The sequence below is a fragment of the Leptinotarsa decemlineata genome, unplaced genomic scaffold, assembly GCF_025532065.1.
Source record: "Leptinotarsa decemlineata unplaced genomic scaffold, Ldec_3_MD MMD2_tig00000199_RagTag_RagTag, whole genome shotgun sequence".
Classification (NCBI taxonomy): Eukaryota; Metazoa; Arthropoda; class Insecta; order Coleoptera; family Chrysomelidae; genus Leptinotarsa; species Leptinotarsa decemlineata.
The window spans coordinates 14,265,024-14,283,817 of record NW_027412544.1 but is presented as its reverse complement, the minus strand read 5'-3'; the positions used below and the strand labels follow the sequence as shown (position 1 = coordinate 14,283,817).

The 18,794-nt window shown below is 32.2% G+C and overlaps 1 protein-coding gene across 1 annotated transcript in view; it reads left to right on the top strand.

Moving 5' to 3' along the window:
- nAChRalpha4 (nicotinic Acetylcholine Receptor alpha4) overlaps positions 1 to 14,089 on the top strand; it is a 700,819-nt gene extending 686,730 nt beyond the window's left edge. The window contains exon 11 of the mRNA XM_074173005.1: positions 13,610 to 14,089. Within this exon, the coding sequence (XP_074029106.1) occupies positions 13,610 to 13,804 (195 nt within the window). The 3' untranslated portion in view covers positions 13,805 to 14,089. The remainder of the gene's footprint in view (positions 1 to 13,609) is intronic.
- The last annotated feature ends 4,705 nt before the right edge of the window (positions 14,090 to 18,794 follow it).

Below are 18,794 nucleotides of genomic sequence, written 5' to 3'. Positions count from 1 at the left end.
GCTCATCGAGAGCACTTCCACAGAATTTTACGAGGCAACACGTCGAATTTTTTTCAAGTTATTGAAATTCTGTCTCGAGAAATTATTCTCTATCCTTCTGAATTTTGTTTTGAGTAACATCAGAGTATAGTTTTTGTGAAATATTTTACGAGAAAGCTCCTCTTGTACAGAACTTATTATTTCCTTGACCATAAAGGATTGTTTGTGATGCTCTGACAATGAAAAATGAAGCATTGTCTGCAGTGTTCTGCCTCATAAATTTAACCCGTAAAATTCTTTCTGGCAGAACAAAAATGTAAGGAAAAGGGGTTCAGTTTCAGCTTACAGAATTCATTTATCAAGAACATAAACAAGACACTGCTTAGAAAATGCATCAATGACTAGGAAAAATACAAACGATAAGTGAAATGAAATCGATTTCTGTGAATAATTACCAAAGTGTTACACTATGCTTTGAAAAAAAAGTATCGCTCATTATGAACCAAACAATATCAATGAGAATCTGCAGAACATATCGTTTTCAACATTATAATCGCAATACATTATATATATATATATATATATATATATATATATATATATATATATATATATATATATATATATATATATATATATATATATATATCGTGGAGCCACGAGAAACCAGCATTACAAAAGTTTTCATGACGCCATTAATACTAGAATAGTATTCAACACATCAACACAAGAATAGCTGCCGCCTCAAGTAACCCAAGAACATGCCCTAGCAGAAACAGGGCACGTAATAAAATACGAAAAAACTGTTGTCCTGTCCAATATAAGGCATTACTACACTAGAATTCCTATGGCAGCCATCGAATTTCAAAAGAAAAAAAAGCAGTAATCATTCTCAGACTCTCAAACTCAAGTGACATAAAAATCGAGTAAGTGTAATTGAAGCCAATCCATCGAAAGTGACGTGGGTTATTGCTGTTAATACGGCAGGAATGCCAGCAGAACAGACCTGTCGCCAGGATTACCAACGAAACCAAGACCACCATGGAATTCCCTGTTTTCATTTTATTTATACGAAGAACCATCCGTTACCAACAGAACCAATAATTGCTAAACTACCGTCCTGCTTGATCTGCTTTCTGACAGACGGACTGAAATTCTCAAATATTCGAACAACCTGAAAATAAATGTAGCTACATAAATTTAAAATATAGTCAATAATTCCAAATAAATAGGTCGGAGGTGTGATTCAAATGGAACTCTGAAAAGCTTTTTCCGTCAAACGTCACGACGAAATAAGTTGATGTTTATATTCACTCCAGTGAGAACATAAATAGCAAAATGGCATGCTCATTATTCAGTTGAATAGGAATATTCATCAATATGACAACATTAAACCCTACTGATTTATGTATTTTTCTTTCTAATGAAGAGTTTACCCCAGGATATGATGGTTACGCATTCATACTTCAACTGAAAATGTATTCATTTGGGGAAATGGGAAATTGAACCGCTTATACATTGATAATAGTGAAGCCTTTTAGAATCTTCTGGTATTTGTTTCACATCTTTGAACTACCAGAGGTTCATATCAGTCCTATTTTATCGAATTTTTTGGTTCGAGGAGTCAGTTTCTTTGAATAATGAAAATGACTTATAGAAAAATAAAGAAAATATGAAACCAATAGGTAATTCAATACAAAAAGTTTCAAAAATCCGTCTTTCACAGTACCAAAATATTAATCTGTTTTCCTCAGCAAATACTCAATGGTTTTCATTCATTTATTTATTTTTTATCCATACAAACCTCGTTGTTCAATTATATAGACACCTGAAAATTGTTATACCTACATATAACTATATTCTACAATATGTGTATTGTATGAGGACTGACACTCTTTTGTAAGTTTCTTATACAGTGTCACACATAAAGTCCGCATCAAATGGGATTTTTTTTTGTTCATCTCTTTTGATATCTCCATTAGATTGTGCTTCAAAAATGATGCCAAATGACATGCATATGACCGATCAAGTGATTTTTCTTCCCTGTCCAATTTGACATTTTTTCCAAAAAATGTTCAGAAAAGCAGTTATTGCTCGAAATTTCGAAAATCGGTAAAGAGAAAAGATGATTGTTTTTCCATTTTTTACCCATATACCAATTTTTAGCTCTCTAGTACATATTTAGTTTTTTTTTAATTTTTCGATAATTTGACATTTGCCGATTTCTCAAATTTAGCCAAACCTCAACAAAGTTAGTGCTTTATGCCTAACTTATCTTTCCAACGCATTTTTATTACCAATTGCAATTCTAAATACAACTTATTTCGCAAAAATTTAAAACACCAGAAAAAATTATGCCAAAAATGATGCAAAGTTGATACAGTTTTTAAAAACAGATAAAAATTTCACTTTATTTCTACTTTTTGCGAAATAGCTTGATACATAAGCATAATTAAAAAACAATATCTATGAAAAATCAATAATATATTCTTTACTGCACTTTTCAAACAGTTAAACTATGATTTACTAATTACAAAAAATTGCAACGAAATTAAACTAAGGGTACTGTGGAAACAATTCTACTGAACTGAATAAGCAAAATATTTTATTGTCATATGACAGTTGTTGAATAACTCAAAATAGTGTTTATCAGTTTTAGATTTAAAATAGTTTATTCGTTGTCTAGTGTGTTGTTAAAAATGCTGAATCTTCAAGAGAAAATTGAAATCGTTTCAATATATGCGGCGAGAATACCGGTCATCGACAAGTAGTTGATATTTTCAATGCCAGACATCCTGCAAGAAATATTCATCAGGCAACAGTTAGTAGGATAATAGCTAAGTTTAAATCTACTGGCTCGGTTGAGAGTAATTTTAGAAAATTATACATCAGCCTTATAGAAATACTGAAGAAGTGGAATTTGAAATATGTTTGGATGTCGTAGAACATAAAAAAACGAGTATTCAAGATATTGCAGATAGAACAGATGTTAACCGAGAGAGTGTGCGACGTGTTTTACACAAAAATAAATGTACGCCTTATAAACCGAAATTTATCAATACATTAAAAGAAAGGGACTTCGATATGCGCTTGTATTTTTCTTTTTGGTTTCAAGGGGAAAAAGAAGACAATTATCATTTTCCTTATCAAATTTTATGGACAGATGAAGCGACCTTCTCTTTAAATGGCGTTGTGAGCTCGCAAAACTGCAGGCGGTGGGCAAAAGAAAACCCACATTTCGTAATCGAATGTCGAGACCAATATTCGTTTAAGACGAATGTATGGTGTGGCATATTTACCGATCAAATTATAGGACCATACTTTTTTAGACATAATTTAAATTCTGCGGACTACCTACACTTTGTGAATACCGAACTATCTGAAGTTTTGGATAATATGCCCCTTCAAGTAAGAAATGTTGTGTGGTATCAGTGTGATGGTGCACCTATTCATACTACAAGGTTGGTTAAAGAACGTCTTTTGGAAATATTTAGGGGCAAAGTAATCAGTCGCAATATGGAACACTTTTGACCGCCTAGATCTCCTGATATAACCCCACTAGATTTCTTCTTGTGGGGTTACTTAAAACAAAAGGTGTATAAGCAAAGACCTCTTCGAGATATAAACCATTTAGAGGCAGTTATTCGAGAATGTGTTGTAAGCACGAAACCCCGTAGTATAAAGAATGCAGTTAAAAATGTTTTAAAATGGACAATTGATTGCATTGAACGTGGTGGAAGGCACACCGAAATGTGACTTTTCAATTTGTATTTCTATTGGTATTTACATGGTTTAGGCATATGTTTCGATTTGATTTAGTGTTCTTAATTTAAATTATAACTTTATTTTAACAGATGTTTGTTAGAATTTTTTACGGTTTAGTTTTCTAGGCAACAAAATCTAAATTGATTTCTGAAGTAATTTTGTTCATTCATACTTCATAAAAGATATTTAGTAAATGTGAAATTACTTCCCTATAATTCCTTCCCTTAGTTTAATTGCGTTGTAATTTTTCGTAATTAGTAAATCAAAGTTTAACTGTTTGAAAAGTGCAGTAAGGAATAAATTATTGACTTTTCATTGATACTGTTTTTTAATTATGCTTATGTATCAAGCTATTTCGCAAAAAGTAGAAATAAAGTGAAATATTTATCTGTTTTTAAGAACTGTATCAACTTTGCATCATTTTTGGCATAATTTTTTCTGGTGTTTTAAATTTTTACGAAATAAGTTGTATTTAGAATTGCAATTGGTAATAAAAATGCGTTGGAAAGATAAGTTAGGCATAAAGCACTAACTTTGTTGGGGTTTGGCTAAATTTGAGAAATCGGCAAATGTCAAATTTTCGAAAAACTGTAAAAAAACTAAATTTGTACTAGAGAGCTGAAAATTGGTATATGGGTAGAAAGTGGAAAAACAATCTACTACTAGAGAGCTGAAAATTGGTATATGGGTAAAAAATGGAAAAACAATCATCTTTTTTCTTTACCGATTTTTGAAATTTGGAGCAATAACTGCTTTCCTGAACATTTTTTGAAAAAAATGTCAAATTTGACAGGGAAGAAAAATCACTTGATCGGTCATATGCATGTCATTTGGCATCATTTTTAAAGCACAACCTAATGGAGATATCAAAAGTTGCTTGAAGAGATGAACAAAAAAAATCCCATTTGATGCGGACTTTATGTGTGACACTGTACATATATTATATAGAGATGAAGATTAAATGACTCAAAATTGTTTTACGGAAGATTCTGATAGAACCTCATTAAATCATACAATCAATTTCATTTCATTATGTTTTTTTTATTATCATTTTTGCTACATGTACTTTTGTTTCATGATGTCAGAACCTAGATTAGATCCTAGTTTTGAATTATGCTACTATATGACTATTTATACACACATGTATGAAAATATTCTTGGTTGAGTGGTGAAATAGCGTTAGCTAAACTGCGGCAAGATAAAAATAAAGACCATTTATTATTATTATTATTAAACAGACTTCCTCGTGTTCTGCTTCCTGCAATCTCACAGTTCCAGAAATTTTTCAATACTTGATTTTTGATAGGTAACCTACCCTTCCTCGTCTTCGACTTTATTTCTCATTCTACTATTATTTCTTCATCTTAGCGTTTCATTTATATATTCTCCTAGATATAATTTTTTTTTTGTTTGTGGAAGTAAAGTTTTTCGTTGATTTTTATATTGGCTTCGTTCGTGGCCTTTTTATAACACAAAATTATTACTCATAAAAACTTTTTTTTTGTATTTTGATATTCATCTCCAGCCCACTCAGAATATTTGTTTTCAGTTATTTGATGGTATTGACTTCTCAATAATACATTGTAAGGTATTCTATAGGAATATCAAGTCGAAATCGGGCTACTGATATGGAAAAGACCTGGCAATCTACGGTATTGATCAGATAAAAAAATAATCAACTCGTTGGGTATAGTATTTACTTATTCACTAAAGTTAAGCTGCACCCAACGATTTTATTATTTTTTTTCTAATCAATACCATAGATTGCTGAGGAGAGTGGTGTGATGACTGCTACCTAGGACCTCTCAAATTATTTTTTACTTTTCAGTACATTGTTCAATAAAACCATCCAACACGAAACATTTTTTTCACTTATTTTTTTATCAAGTTTTCAGTTTTAAGTTTTCATCCAATGCCACACAGTTCTTGGCAATATTTTATCTTTCACTTCAACTTGGGTAGTGTATCGCTAACGACGTATCATTTTTAGCCACCCTAACCCACAGAGTCCTTGACACGATACAAAATTTTTGACGACTTGGGTGGGAGATCCATAGTTGTATCCCGATTCTGAGTTGACAAAGGTCTTTGCATAGATTATATTGAATTTGTATCTTCTTCATAGTGTACTACTATAGTACTAGTCAAGCCCTGTCATTTGATACCCATATTGAGGTAACTGTGAAAAAATATTATGTAATCCGTTATTTTGTAGCTGCGGACATCTTGGATTTATATCCTTTTTAGATTATATTACTATTCTACTAGTCAGGCCCTGTCATTTGATACCCACATTGAGGAAGTTGTGAAAAACTTATGTAATCCGCCATTTTGTAGTGGCGGCCATCTTGGATTTGCAATGATACAGAATTTATTAAATTAAGGGGGTCAAATTTCAATTACTGAATTTGACCCAAATAAATGAATAAATGATCATACAAATGAACAGGGCAAGCTAAAAATACCATTCAAAAACCGTTTAATGAAATTGAGATGTTTTACAGTTCATGTTTCATGGAGATTCGTATCACCAATAATACCGATCAGTATTGTGAAACTTCAGAACAGTGATTTTTTTTAACATGATAAAAAACACATGTCATTCTCATTGGTAAATATTTAAAGCTGTTTCAGTCAAGCCGTATTGGCCATGGTTTGACCTGTTACAAGCGTCAAGTGTCCCAGTACCAGGCTTTGATAGTGTGTACTGATTCGTACACAACACTATTGAAAGCTATATTGTCCTCTATTAGGTGTCGCTCATAATAATTGTAACTGTATTATCGTTTTTTATTATTTATAATTTCACATTTGCCTGGGTTTATTGTAGATATGATGCATCTAAACACTGAATACTCAAATACTCTGAAGGAAATATGGCGTCTCGGAAAATTCAAAATAAATCTAGTTCGTCAGTAAACATAATTTTCATGCTAAATTAAAAAGCCCTCAAAATGTTAATAATCAATGCATGAATATAGTTAAGTTGGCCTTCCCCTGGTATTGACATTTTTTTCAAAAATATGTTTTTTATCACTAACAATATTGTTTCGGAATGAAAATTGGAATGTTAGTGGAATATAGCATCCATTGAAATTCATGAACCGACTCGCTTGTCGACTGCAATACCTCATGAGGACAAATGAAATTCTAACCACTTTTCAGACGTGAACAATTTATTTTCTAGTGTCATTTGTTTCATTCAACACTTTTTCAGGCTCAAAGATGAACATCAACGCTGTGTTGAATAACTGAATACACATTTGTCAGAAGAGCCCTTGTAGAAAGCTTTTTGAGTTGATATGAACGTGTCTACCCGACTGCCACTAAATTTCAAATTAATGAAACAAAAGAAACACTCAGGTGATGCGAAAAGTGATGACGTTATCAATCATTTAAGTCAAGTGATGTCGGAAACTCCATGTTGCTATCGATTTCCGACGCTTCTATTGCCTTGAAGCACTTTGGGATTTGATACTGTGTTCGAACGTGGGAGTTTTTTCTGCATAAGTGCTTCACTTCACTGTCGGAGAAAGAGATACATGAAGTGTGGTGGCCCAGTTTCCTATAGTTGTCGTTTTTTATATCAAAATGAGTATAATAATGACAATAGATAGATAGATAGATAGATAAAAACATTCATTCCAACAGAGTATTTCATAATCATTCACTAGAGTGGCAGAAAAGTTTTGTCTAAAACATACGTCAAAAGGAAAATCATAAAAATATCAACGTCTACATGTAAATCTACCAATTTCTATACTGTTATCAATTTTGAGCATGATACAGATTGTTTTTCCATCGTTCAGAACTGACTGTTCTCTAGAAAATAAGCTTCGAATTATTTTGATTCGTTAGTGACTTCATAAAATTAGGCATACCACTAAAGCAGAAGATCTCCCAATAACTAAAAATTTGCCACCAATTGAAAAACTTTTGAAAATAACTGTTTATGAACAATTACCAGAACACGTTTCAGAAAATTCAGTATCAATGAATAATAAATCTGGGTTTCGAAAAAGTATTCTTATGAAACAGTACTGCAACTGGCCCTATGCTTCGTTAAAACACAATTAGATAACAATAAATATATTTTCGAGGTATTCCTCTACCTGAAGAGAGCCTTTGTGACAATCGATAGGAAAATATTATCATCCAAACTAGAACAATATCGAATTCGTGGTATAGTGCATAATTGGCTAAATGACTACCGCAAGCAACATGTACCTACGTTTTAAAGATCAAATATCATGTATGATAAATGATGTAGGTATTCCACAGGAAAGTATTATAGGCCCCCTTCTTTCCATTTTTTATCTGAATGATCTTGATTTTTCCGTAGAATGTGGAATTTTTTAACCTTTCTACTGATGACACCTTAATTGCATGTAGTGATGTCAATTGTGAAAGAGCTATTGAAAAAAAGAACACTGACTTGTTATCAATATGCTAATATCTGACAAGATTTGGCTGCGTATGACTATCATCTTTTCTCAACTGAAGAAAGTCATGGTTTTCGTTACCTAGAGACATTGTAAGTTCGATGTATTGTAATTGTGACATATTCTTATTCATTCCCCTCCAACGTTTATTTCATAGAAGGTACAAAAATATAAAATTGTCAACAGTTCAATCGTTTGAAATTGATTGTTTTGTTCTTTAATTGAAAATGTGATTTTGAAAGTAGTACTTCGAAAGAATTTTGAACTACATAACATTTTTCGCCTCAAAATTTCCTTGTTTTTTTTTTAATAATGGGAAAATGAAAATATGAACTGACATTAACCATCGTAAAACCTCACTTATCACATGTTTCCGTTCCTCTTACAAAATTACCATTTTCTCTCTTATTGAGAAGGAATAACTTTCTTGACAACAAAATAAAAAATAAATTATTTATCTGAAAACAAAAGTCGAGTTTCTCTTAAACAATTTCGTTCATGTTTTGATGTCAAAACCAAAAAACAAATCTACTTCAATTATTACGGAAGATACGGGGGTGTTTCCATGAGGAGTGAAACAAATTCGGATTTTTCAGGACTGAAATTTTTCTAGAAAAAAGTGTAATCGTAGTGAGTTGGTAGTGCTGATCCCGAATCTGAGGGAATTTTGAGTGTATTTTGCCCCATAATATGTTTTACCGTCAAAATGGGGTGTTCCATCGCGAGTGGCAGACATTTTATATGACTTTGGCCAACCTCATTCAGGTGATAGGTGCATTTTGAGCATTTCCATCAGTCCTGAGAGTTCCATCGTTCCACCTCGAATATTTCGGAAGAAACGGGGGTGTTTCCATAAGCAGTGAGACAAATTCGGATTTTTCAGGACTGAAATTTTTTCAGGAAAAAAGTGTAATCGTAGTAAGATGGTAGTCCTGATCACGAATCTGAAGGCATTTTGAGCCTATTTTGCCCCCTAATATATTTTACCGTAAAAATGGGGTGTTCCATCGCGAGTGACGGACAGTGTATATCACTTTGACCAACCTAATTCAGGTGGTAGGTGAATTTTGAGCATTTCCATCAGTCCAGAGAGTTTCATCGTTCTACCTCGAATACTACGGAAAATACGGAGGTGTTTCCATGAGAAGTGAGACACACTGTATATATATATATATATATATATATATATATATATATATATATATATATATATATATATATATATATATAATAAATAGATAGGTACCTACTTTTTGATCATTCCCATATTGATTTCAATTTAAGAGCCAATATATTGAATGTGAGGTCTTGTTGTGTTTTGATTTGTACTTGTTCCTCGATAAGTGATTTATGACTGTTAAATTTATAGATATTCAAGTTTTCCCAAATGACCATGCGGTTTCCCTTGTTGACTTGTTTTATGAGTTTTATGTTCTCTGGTGGAGGGAAATTATGTTTGTTTTGTATGGCGTGTGTTGCAAGATTTGATTTATATACTGTTGGATTTATGTATGCCTTTTTGTGCTCATTGTACCTTTGGATCAGTTTTTTCTTGGTTTGGCCGATATAGAATTTGTTGCAGTCCGAGCAATGTATACTGTATATTCCGTTTTGGTCTTTGTCTTCTTCTTTTTCATATTTGTTCATTTTTTGTGTTATCTTCGTGTTCGGCTTGTATGTGATGTTGATGTTCAGTGGTTTGAAGATGTTTGTTAGTTTTTTGGTTTGGTGTCCTACGTACGTAAATGCTGTCCATCGTTGTGTTGTTTTGTCTGTTAGAGTAACTAAAATACCTGAGTTAAGACGCTCTGACCGTATAAAGAAGCAGACAACAGGATAACCAGTTCAGTTTTAGGAGTGCCTAGAAGATGACAGTACTACCAACTGTCGAAAGCGCTCGCAGATAATTAATTAATAGAAGATATGAAGCTATGACACTGTATATATATATATATATATATATATATATATATATATATATATATATATATATATATATATACGTATGTCACCATTAAAGTGCGCAACATATGGGAAACTTTTTTTTCGAGAAGTTTCAATAAAGTTAAACTTCGGCACTTGTTTCTGCTTTAAATTTAACTTAAAATGATGCGGCCAACTGCGACCCACTGACGTTCAGTGTTTGTCAAATTCAACTTTATTTTTGAAAAAAATTGAAAAAGTGCATTCCTCGATCGAATTTAACAAAAAGTTACTTGAAAAGGTTGTGTCTACGGCAATTTTATATCCACATGCCAAATTTTATGCAACTAGGATAAAGTTAACGTTTTGCTTATTTTTGACAGATATCCCCTTTATTTTAAAAAACAAGTTCGGAAAATTGCCATCAATTCATGTATACATAACAAACTCCTCATGTAGTTTAACTTTTCTGATGAATTTTCACTCAAACGGACATTTTCAGAAAGAAATTAAAAATGTGCTTTAAAAATTTTAACATGACTGGTGCAAAGTTTCAATCACTCGGCTATTTTCTTAAACAAACGTCAGTACCTTCAATTTCGAAAAAGCAGACACAACTCAAAAACTGCAATAAGTATTAATAAAATTACTAGAGTTGAAATTACAATAAAATTTCAATATTCAGTATTTACAGATTATTTATAAACACTAACTAGGGCGGTAAGGATGCTTAATTACGTTGGATAAAAATTTTAAGTAGGTCTTGAGAAGCAAAATGCATGCTATGATAGTGTCAAGTTGTTGATTTACTTGTAATATTTTCAACAGTTATTGTTGCAATAATGTTGTCTCTTCAGGAAAGAATAGAAATAGTTTTAATATGTGGTGAGAGTACACCATACCGGCAAGTAGCTAACATTTTTAATGAACGGCATCCAGGAAAAAATATTCAACATACTACTGTGTCAAGGATAATGTCGAAATTCAGAGAAACAGGATTCGTAGCAAATCAATTTAAGAAAAAGCACACTCCAAATAAATATGATGAGGAGGGCCAACTTAACATTTGTTCAAATGTTATTGAACACGGGCAAACGAGCATAACCGATATTATAAAAAATACTGATTACAAGAGAGAAAGTGTTAGAAAAATTTTATTAAAATATAAATTTTGGCCTTACAAGCTGAAATTCATTAAAACAACGAGATTTTGATATCCGTTTGAGGTTTTCATTCTGGTTTCAAGGAGAGAGAGAAGAAAATGTAAAGTTTCCGTTTAAAATTTTATGGACAGATGAGGCAACGTTCTCTTCAAATGGAACGATAAGTTCTCAAAATTGCCGATGGTGGGCCCAAGAAAATCCCAATTTCACAGTTGAATGTGATGATCAGTATTCCTTCAAAACTAATGTATGGTGTGGGATACTTAACGACCAAATAATTGGGCCAATTTTCTTTAGGAAAATTTATCATCCGTCGGTTATCTCAACCTTTTGAATAATGAGGATAGTAAAGTTTTGGATAATATGCCTTTGAATATTGAATAGGACCTATGGTATCAGCTTGATGGCGCACCAATACATCACACAGTTGCTGTAAAACAGTCCCTCCAACAAATGTTCAAAGGCAAAGTTATTGGACGTAACTGGGAACATTATTGGCCACCTAGATCACCCGACTTGACACCTTTAGACTTTCTCTTGTGAGCTAACCTGAAACAAAAAGTGTACCGAAGTAGACCATTTACTGACATACAACTTCTGGAAAATACCATTCGCGAGTGCTGTGCAAATATAAATCCCCGATTTATTAAAAATGCAGTTACAGATGTCAGTAGAAGGACCATAATTTGTATTGAACGTGGAGGACGACATACTTAAATGTAGGCTATAAGTTTTTGACAACCTCATTTAGATCAATAAGTAATTTTTTGTACCCATTTGTATTTTCTATAATATTACTGTTGTTTAAAATTTATAATAATAATAATAATAGTTCTATTGGAATTATTTGCATTTTTTTCAGTTGCCTCTGCTTTTTCGAAATCAAAGGTTTGTTTGAGAAAATAGACAAGTGAAACTTTGCACCAGTCATGTTAAAATTTTTATAGCACATTTTCAATTTCTCTCTAAAAATGTCCGTATAAGTAAAAATTTATCAGAAAAGTTAAACTCCATGATGAGTTTGTTATGTATACATGAATTGATGACAATTAACCGAACTAGTTTTTCAAAATAAAGGGGATATCTGTCAAAAATAAGCAAAACGTCAACTTCTTCCTAGTCGCATAAAATTTGGCAAATGGATATGAAATTGCCGTAGACACAACTTTTTCAAGTAACTTTTTGTTAAATTCGATCTAGAAATGCACTTTTTCAAATAAAAAAAAAAGTTGAATTTGACAAACACTGAACGTCATTAGGTCGCAGTTGGCCGCATCATTTCAAATTAAATTCAAAGCACAAACAAGTGCCGACGTTAAACTTCATATATATATATATATATATATATATATATATATATATATATATATATATATATATATATATATATATATATATATATATATATGACATATATGACATGTATATATATATATACAGGGTGGTCCCCGCCATTCGGTCCCCGCCATTCGCTCCTTTTAGCACAGTCATATGTGGGTCCATGAGAAATATATAGGGTGAGTCCCAAAAAAGTCACATACCAAAGTTATATTTTTTTTTAGATACTATAGACAAAATAAAAGTGAATTACTATTATATTTTCCATACTTAAAACTGGCCGTTTCTGAGATATTTTGAGAAATTCAAAAATACAGACCATAATTTAAAAATTGTTTTCACCCTGTAACAAGTAACGAGCTGCTCGTGATCAAATGTACTGCTCAGCTCAAAGGTTAAAGTTAACTACCACATGGAATTTTTAATGCAATATTATTCAGAGTGGCGAAAAAAATTGCCTCAAAATTTGGACACACATTTAATTAAATAATTTCATAAAGTTGAATGGAACACGCCGTATTTAGTAGCGTAATTTGACACAGAAGTAGATTTCCTTCAAAACTATATTAGGGTTCCCTATACCTATCTCTACCTGCCTGACCGGTACTGACGATGTCCAATAAGCTGAAACAACTGTCTACCGGTGGCTTTCAAATTTAAATCAATGTGGGAATGATCAGAATTGTATTTATCTATTTATCTTATTATTATATATCTGTATATCTGATGAAAAAAATTATAAGAATGGCCACAACCATAGTTACTATAGCCTATTACTCTCATTCAGGTTGAAAGGTCGTTTATCTTTTTTATTTCTTTTATAACACCAAATGAGTTGAATCTTTCAAATTGAAGTGATTCTGAAAACACCCAGTAATATGCTTTTTTACTGAGCATATCAAACACGGTAATCATTCGTGACTATGATACAAAGCACATCTTTATTGAATATCACACTTTAGGACGAAACACGAAGTGAGTCCGGCTATTTTGTTTCAGGTGAAGGAGGACTGGAAATACGTTGCCATGGTATTGGATCGACTATTTTTATGGATATTCACTCTAGCCGTTCTTGTGGGAACAGCTGGAATAATCCTGCAAGCCCCAACACTGTACGACGACCGAATGCCGATCGACAAGGAATTCTCAGAGTTCGCTACTACGACGGTGGTTAGATGTCCTCCCCCAGTTTAAAAAGGGCGGTTTCAACTCACATTCCATTATCGTCTCATCATATTCATTTTCAATATCACACACGACGTATTGTTATGTAAATAAAAGAGTATTTTATAGATTGTTGAACAGAATTCACTTTTTGGAGGTGGAATGACGGAACGAAAATTGATGGCTGGGATGATAGATTATTCCATTTTTCTCTGTCGAGTTACATGTCATCAATTCCAATGTGCCTACTTTGAATGTTTTTTAGAGCCTCACTTTGAGATTCCTCAAATCTTTTTGCCTTCTTTCCAACCTAAACGAGAACAAAAAAAATATTATTCTGTTATCAATTCGAAGAGTTATTTTCAGCATTTCTGTCATTTCTACAAGTTTTGCATTTCCTGGTCTACACTAAATATTTTTTGGATTACGTACCTAAATACTTCATGGCATTTTTTGGGGGTTTTTCATCCTCAATTTATTGACGTATCACATGAAAATTTTTTTTAGTTAATTCAACATCATGAAAGGTTACATTTGCCAAATAATTTTACAATTCTAAAAAGAAGAAATTATTATTGAGAATATATAATTATTTTCTTGAATTAATTTAAAACATAATTATTTGTGGGGACTCAAATCGAATTTTATTATTTGTTCACATCTTCTCTCGAATACTTTTAGGAATTTTCTTCTTTCTAAGATTTCTAATCATAGAAAGTTGTGGGGTTATGTCTACTTTTTCAGATATGTAAATTTGAATCCGGAGATCAAATTTCCCCAATTCTAAATTTGTCACCATCCATATATTTTTCTACTATTTATCGTTATGAGAACCACAACCATCACAAAAAAGTCGAGTCTACATTATTTGATGTTTCTCAATATTTTCAAAACCTGATCTATCACTCTCTATTTGGTTAAGCGCCAGATAGAGTTCCTGAATATAAAATATCAAGCAATTACTTCATTTGTGAAGAAATTTGACAAAACTTTACACCAAACTTCATAACGAAAAATGAAATAAATTTCATTCACGCAATATCGTTATTGTAAACGTAATAAAATTCCACTTCAAATATCAACTTCAGTCTCGAAAAATATCAAGAATTCTAAGTGAAAATACTCTTAGGAAAGATATATCATGACGTCAAAAAACATTCCATAACTTGAACATGTTGTTGTTCAAACTGTCCAATTTTCAGGTGTACACTTGAAAAAATGTGTTACTGAATATTTTTCTGAAGTTTTCAATAATATTTTTGTTCATAATTTTTTTCATGTTTTTCCATTTTTAGGTGGAACATCGACAAAGAAGTGTCAAATGTTCATAATATCCATTCTTGGTATATTTATTGGCCTCTTGAAAGCTTTTGACTTCGTTTGTCATGAAGATATTCTAAAAAAAATCATAATTATGTCATGCGTACAATCATACTAGTTACTCATCAGAACATGAAGAGAGTGTTGAGATTGATGATGTCCTAAGTATGACTATAGTGTTCCTCGAGGATCTGTACTGGGGCAACTTCTTTCCGCTACCTACATGAACAGTTTGGTTTTTCTCAATACCGCTGATAAAATTTTCAATTTAAGAAATTTGAAAGTGAATATTGTAGATAATTTTCTTAGGTTTCCAGAATGTTTTCACTTCAAAGTAGGTTTGAACAAAGAAATCTCTTTAGCAACATCTAAATATCTGGGTTTCGATGAATGGAATTGTGACATAGACATCACGAAATGTTCATACATAATTGATAGCTGGAGTATGAAAATAATTTATTTTTCATTGACAGATTTGAAGCATTTATATGAAATATTGATGACTATTCTGTAGAAATTAATAATGCAGTTCAGAAATGGATGCTGAAATTATTATTATCCGGCGTAGCACATTATTATTGTATGTTGTGTATGATAGAGACCACTTTGTGGAAACGTTCACAATACAATAAAAAAATGTATTTTTACTCTGATGTGGATAAACACTAGAGTGTCAATTATTTGGCTATAAATATATGGTGAGGTTGAAAATATTGAGAAATATAAAAAACACAAAAATTCAGTGACGTTGTGATTATTGCATTCAACATAAATGAAAACTCTACAATGATTGAGTGAATTATTGTGTCAGTCACGCAGTTCCCTGAGAAACTTATATCGATGTTTGAACATTTACACCGATATTATCTGCCATATCAAAACATTTTCGAAAATGTTGGTGGTTAACTTGATACAGCTATATCATAAAATCACAGATTTGTTAATTTCATTTCGAAATAATCAAGAAGTTTCGAATTGAGTTTCATATTTCTCATATGATTTTATCATCTCTTCATTTTTTGAGTTTGGAATTTCTCTACATTATATGCTCACTTGATCCACAAGTTATTCATGCCGACCAAATATATTCATATTTTATTGTGAGTTAATTCTGAAATTAATTTTCAAAACCTGATAATAATTTTGTTATATGTAATCATACATTCTGAATAAGTATACTCACACTGAATTTTGAGTAACTCAACGGAACATCAAATGTTATAATGGCCTTACTGAAACATGTCACGATCCATTCAATTTAGATTCCCCTTTTATGTTACTAGGCCATTCGACAGCAATCATGAAGCATTCAAGCTCACCATCTCCATCAACGTGAATTCTGCTTTGAAGACATATTCTCGTCCCTCATCAAGCTCATTTTAACGACAAAGCTTATGATATTTCATAAATGAGAAAAATTACCTGAAAATGTACATAAACATGCAATGAAAAATATTTATATACTTTCGAAAAGCTCATGAAAATTTTATATACATGACAAATGAAAAGTAGAGTATTCATTTCTGATGAATAAATTTGTTGATAAATCAATTTGTAGCAGCTGAAGTGAGACGCCAATTGAAAATGAGGAAAGGCCGAATAAATTCTATTCCAAAATGAATTTCCTCGGCAGCGGTGATTCTCTAATGTATTATTGGTGTGCTCAACTTTCATGAAATATTGTGTCATAGTCAAGATTTGGATAATTCTGCATTTCTATATTTTGTGCACAATTACCTCTTGATGCAGAATCGAAATTTGTATGTTTGTTTCAATACAAAAGAGTTCAACATCAATGTGATGACTATATTGAAATTTTATTGATATTGATTATAACGATGACAGTTAACACTTTTCCGAAGGCATAAGTTTTTGTCAACCCAACTAATCATACTTTCATAATTTATTTGCTCGATACATTCAGATATCTGTTTTTGTTTAAAATCATAAATCTAAGAAAACACCAGGAATTTTGTTGTCAACAGAATGCCAACTGAACATATCATGAAACTTTACTGAATTCATCTGCCCCATTAATAATATTTATGAATGTTCTCAGATTTCTTGTCTCACATCGGAAAATAAATTCTCAATTCCTCGTCGAATTACAAATTACGACAGTCAAGTATAAAAGTTCAAAAATGATGAATCATGAGATTCCAACTTTGATTCTCAACTTATTCATTTTTGTATTTTTGAATTGCTTGAAACGGTATCTATTGAAAATAATTTTCTGCAAGAGTTTGAAACAAAATTATTCACTCCCAGAAAGAAGATAATCCATTCAGAAATGCGTTATGTAACAGTTTTTCATAATATTTTTCATTATTTGAAGTATGTGAATGCATACTTGTGAAAATTGAATGCATTGGGGTTGGTGACGGAAGACTACCGATTCCTTGAGAATTAAATTGAATTGGTAACTCTCCGCTAGTCCTCTTCAACAAATCCACTATTCTGGATGAAGCACATTCTATCATTCACTAACACAAAGTAGAGGGTGAGGCAGTGCTATATCGTGCTGCGAGTGGTGTGTACTATGAGTATTGATGTCTCGGTATAATGTTTCGGTATGAATTTGACGATTCCAATTTTCATTAATCAATAACCAACCAAATCCTCGATACATTCACTTTTCAGGATACTTAATATGGCAAGGTTTTGTCACGCGAGTACCGGTGGTTTCATCATACGAGTACCAGAGTTTCTCAAATCATCTGAAGGAGCAATTCGTTCAGGCCAATCTCAACTCCCTACACTGTGGGTTAATGGACTGACTGATACCACGAAGGGCGTTGGATTATATCCGACAGGTGTCAGTGCAGGATTCTTCACTGAAGTTATTCCTACATATGCTGTTCGTGATACAACTGCTGCAGTGGATTTTAAATTATTGGAACAAACTTGCAGACCGGTTTTGAAAATCTATTGCGGCAGTTGTATCGCCAACAACATATGCAGGAATAACTTTAGTGAAGAATCCTGCACTGTCACCTGTCAGATACAATCCAACACTATTCGTGATATTAGCCAGGGGAGTAGTTGTTTTCTGATAGGTGTCAGTCCATTAACCTACAGTGTAGGAAGTTGAGACTGGCCTGAATAAATTGTTCCTCTAGATGATTTGATTTATAGACAGTCTTCAAGTATGCCCACTGACTATATGTTAACCAGAGTTTCTGTTTATACACGGATTGATGCGAAGAGAGACATGTTTATCAGTGAAGCAAATGTATTCTTCTCAAATCGAGCCTCTGCAATTATTCGGCCCATCATTTTTCTATAAAAATTTGTTCACCTATATAGATCCTTTCATAATTTCGTAGTGATTTTTTCTATAAGGATCAGATTGTATGGTTTCGAAATATTTCTCACAGATTCCAACGATAGTCCAATCGTTTTAAAAAAGTAGCAACAAGACATAGGTATTTGTTTGTGTGATGTATCGAACCAACCTCAATGACGACTCTTCTAGTCGGTTCATGCTCAAAACCGTTTTTTTTTATTTTTTGAAATGGAAATGCCGCACAGATTGAGCAGTAGTTTCAGATGATTTCTGATCCCTATTTAAATTTCAGAGGTGAAACTTACCCTCCTGGAGAATTGACGAAATAGGGATGAATGTGCAGAATTGATTTTGTACGGAGAATCTCATTCATGTTTTTAACAAAACTGTTATAATGATTTCAGATTATTGCGA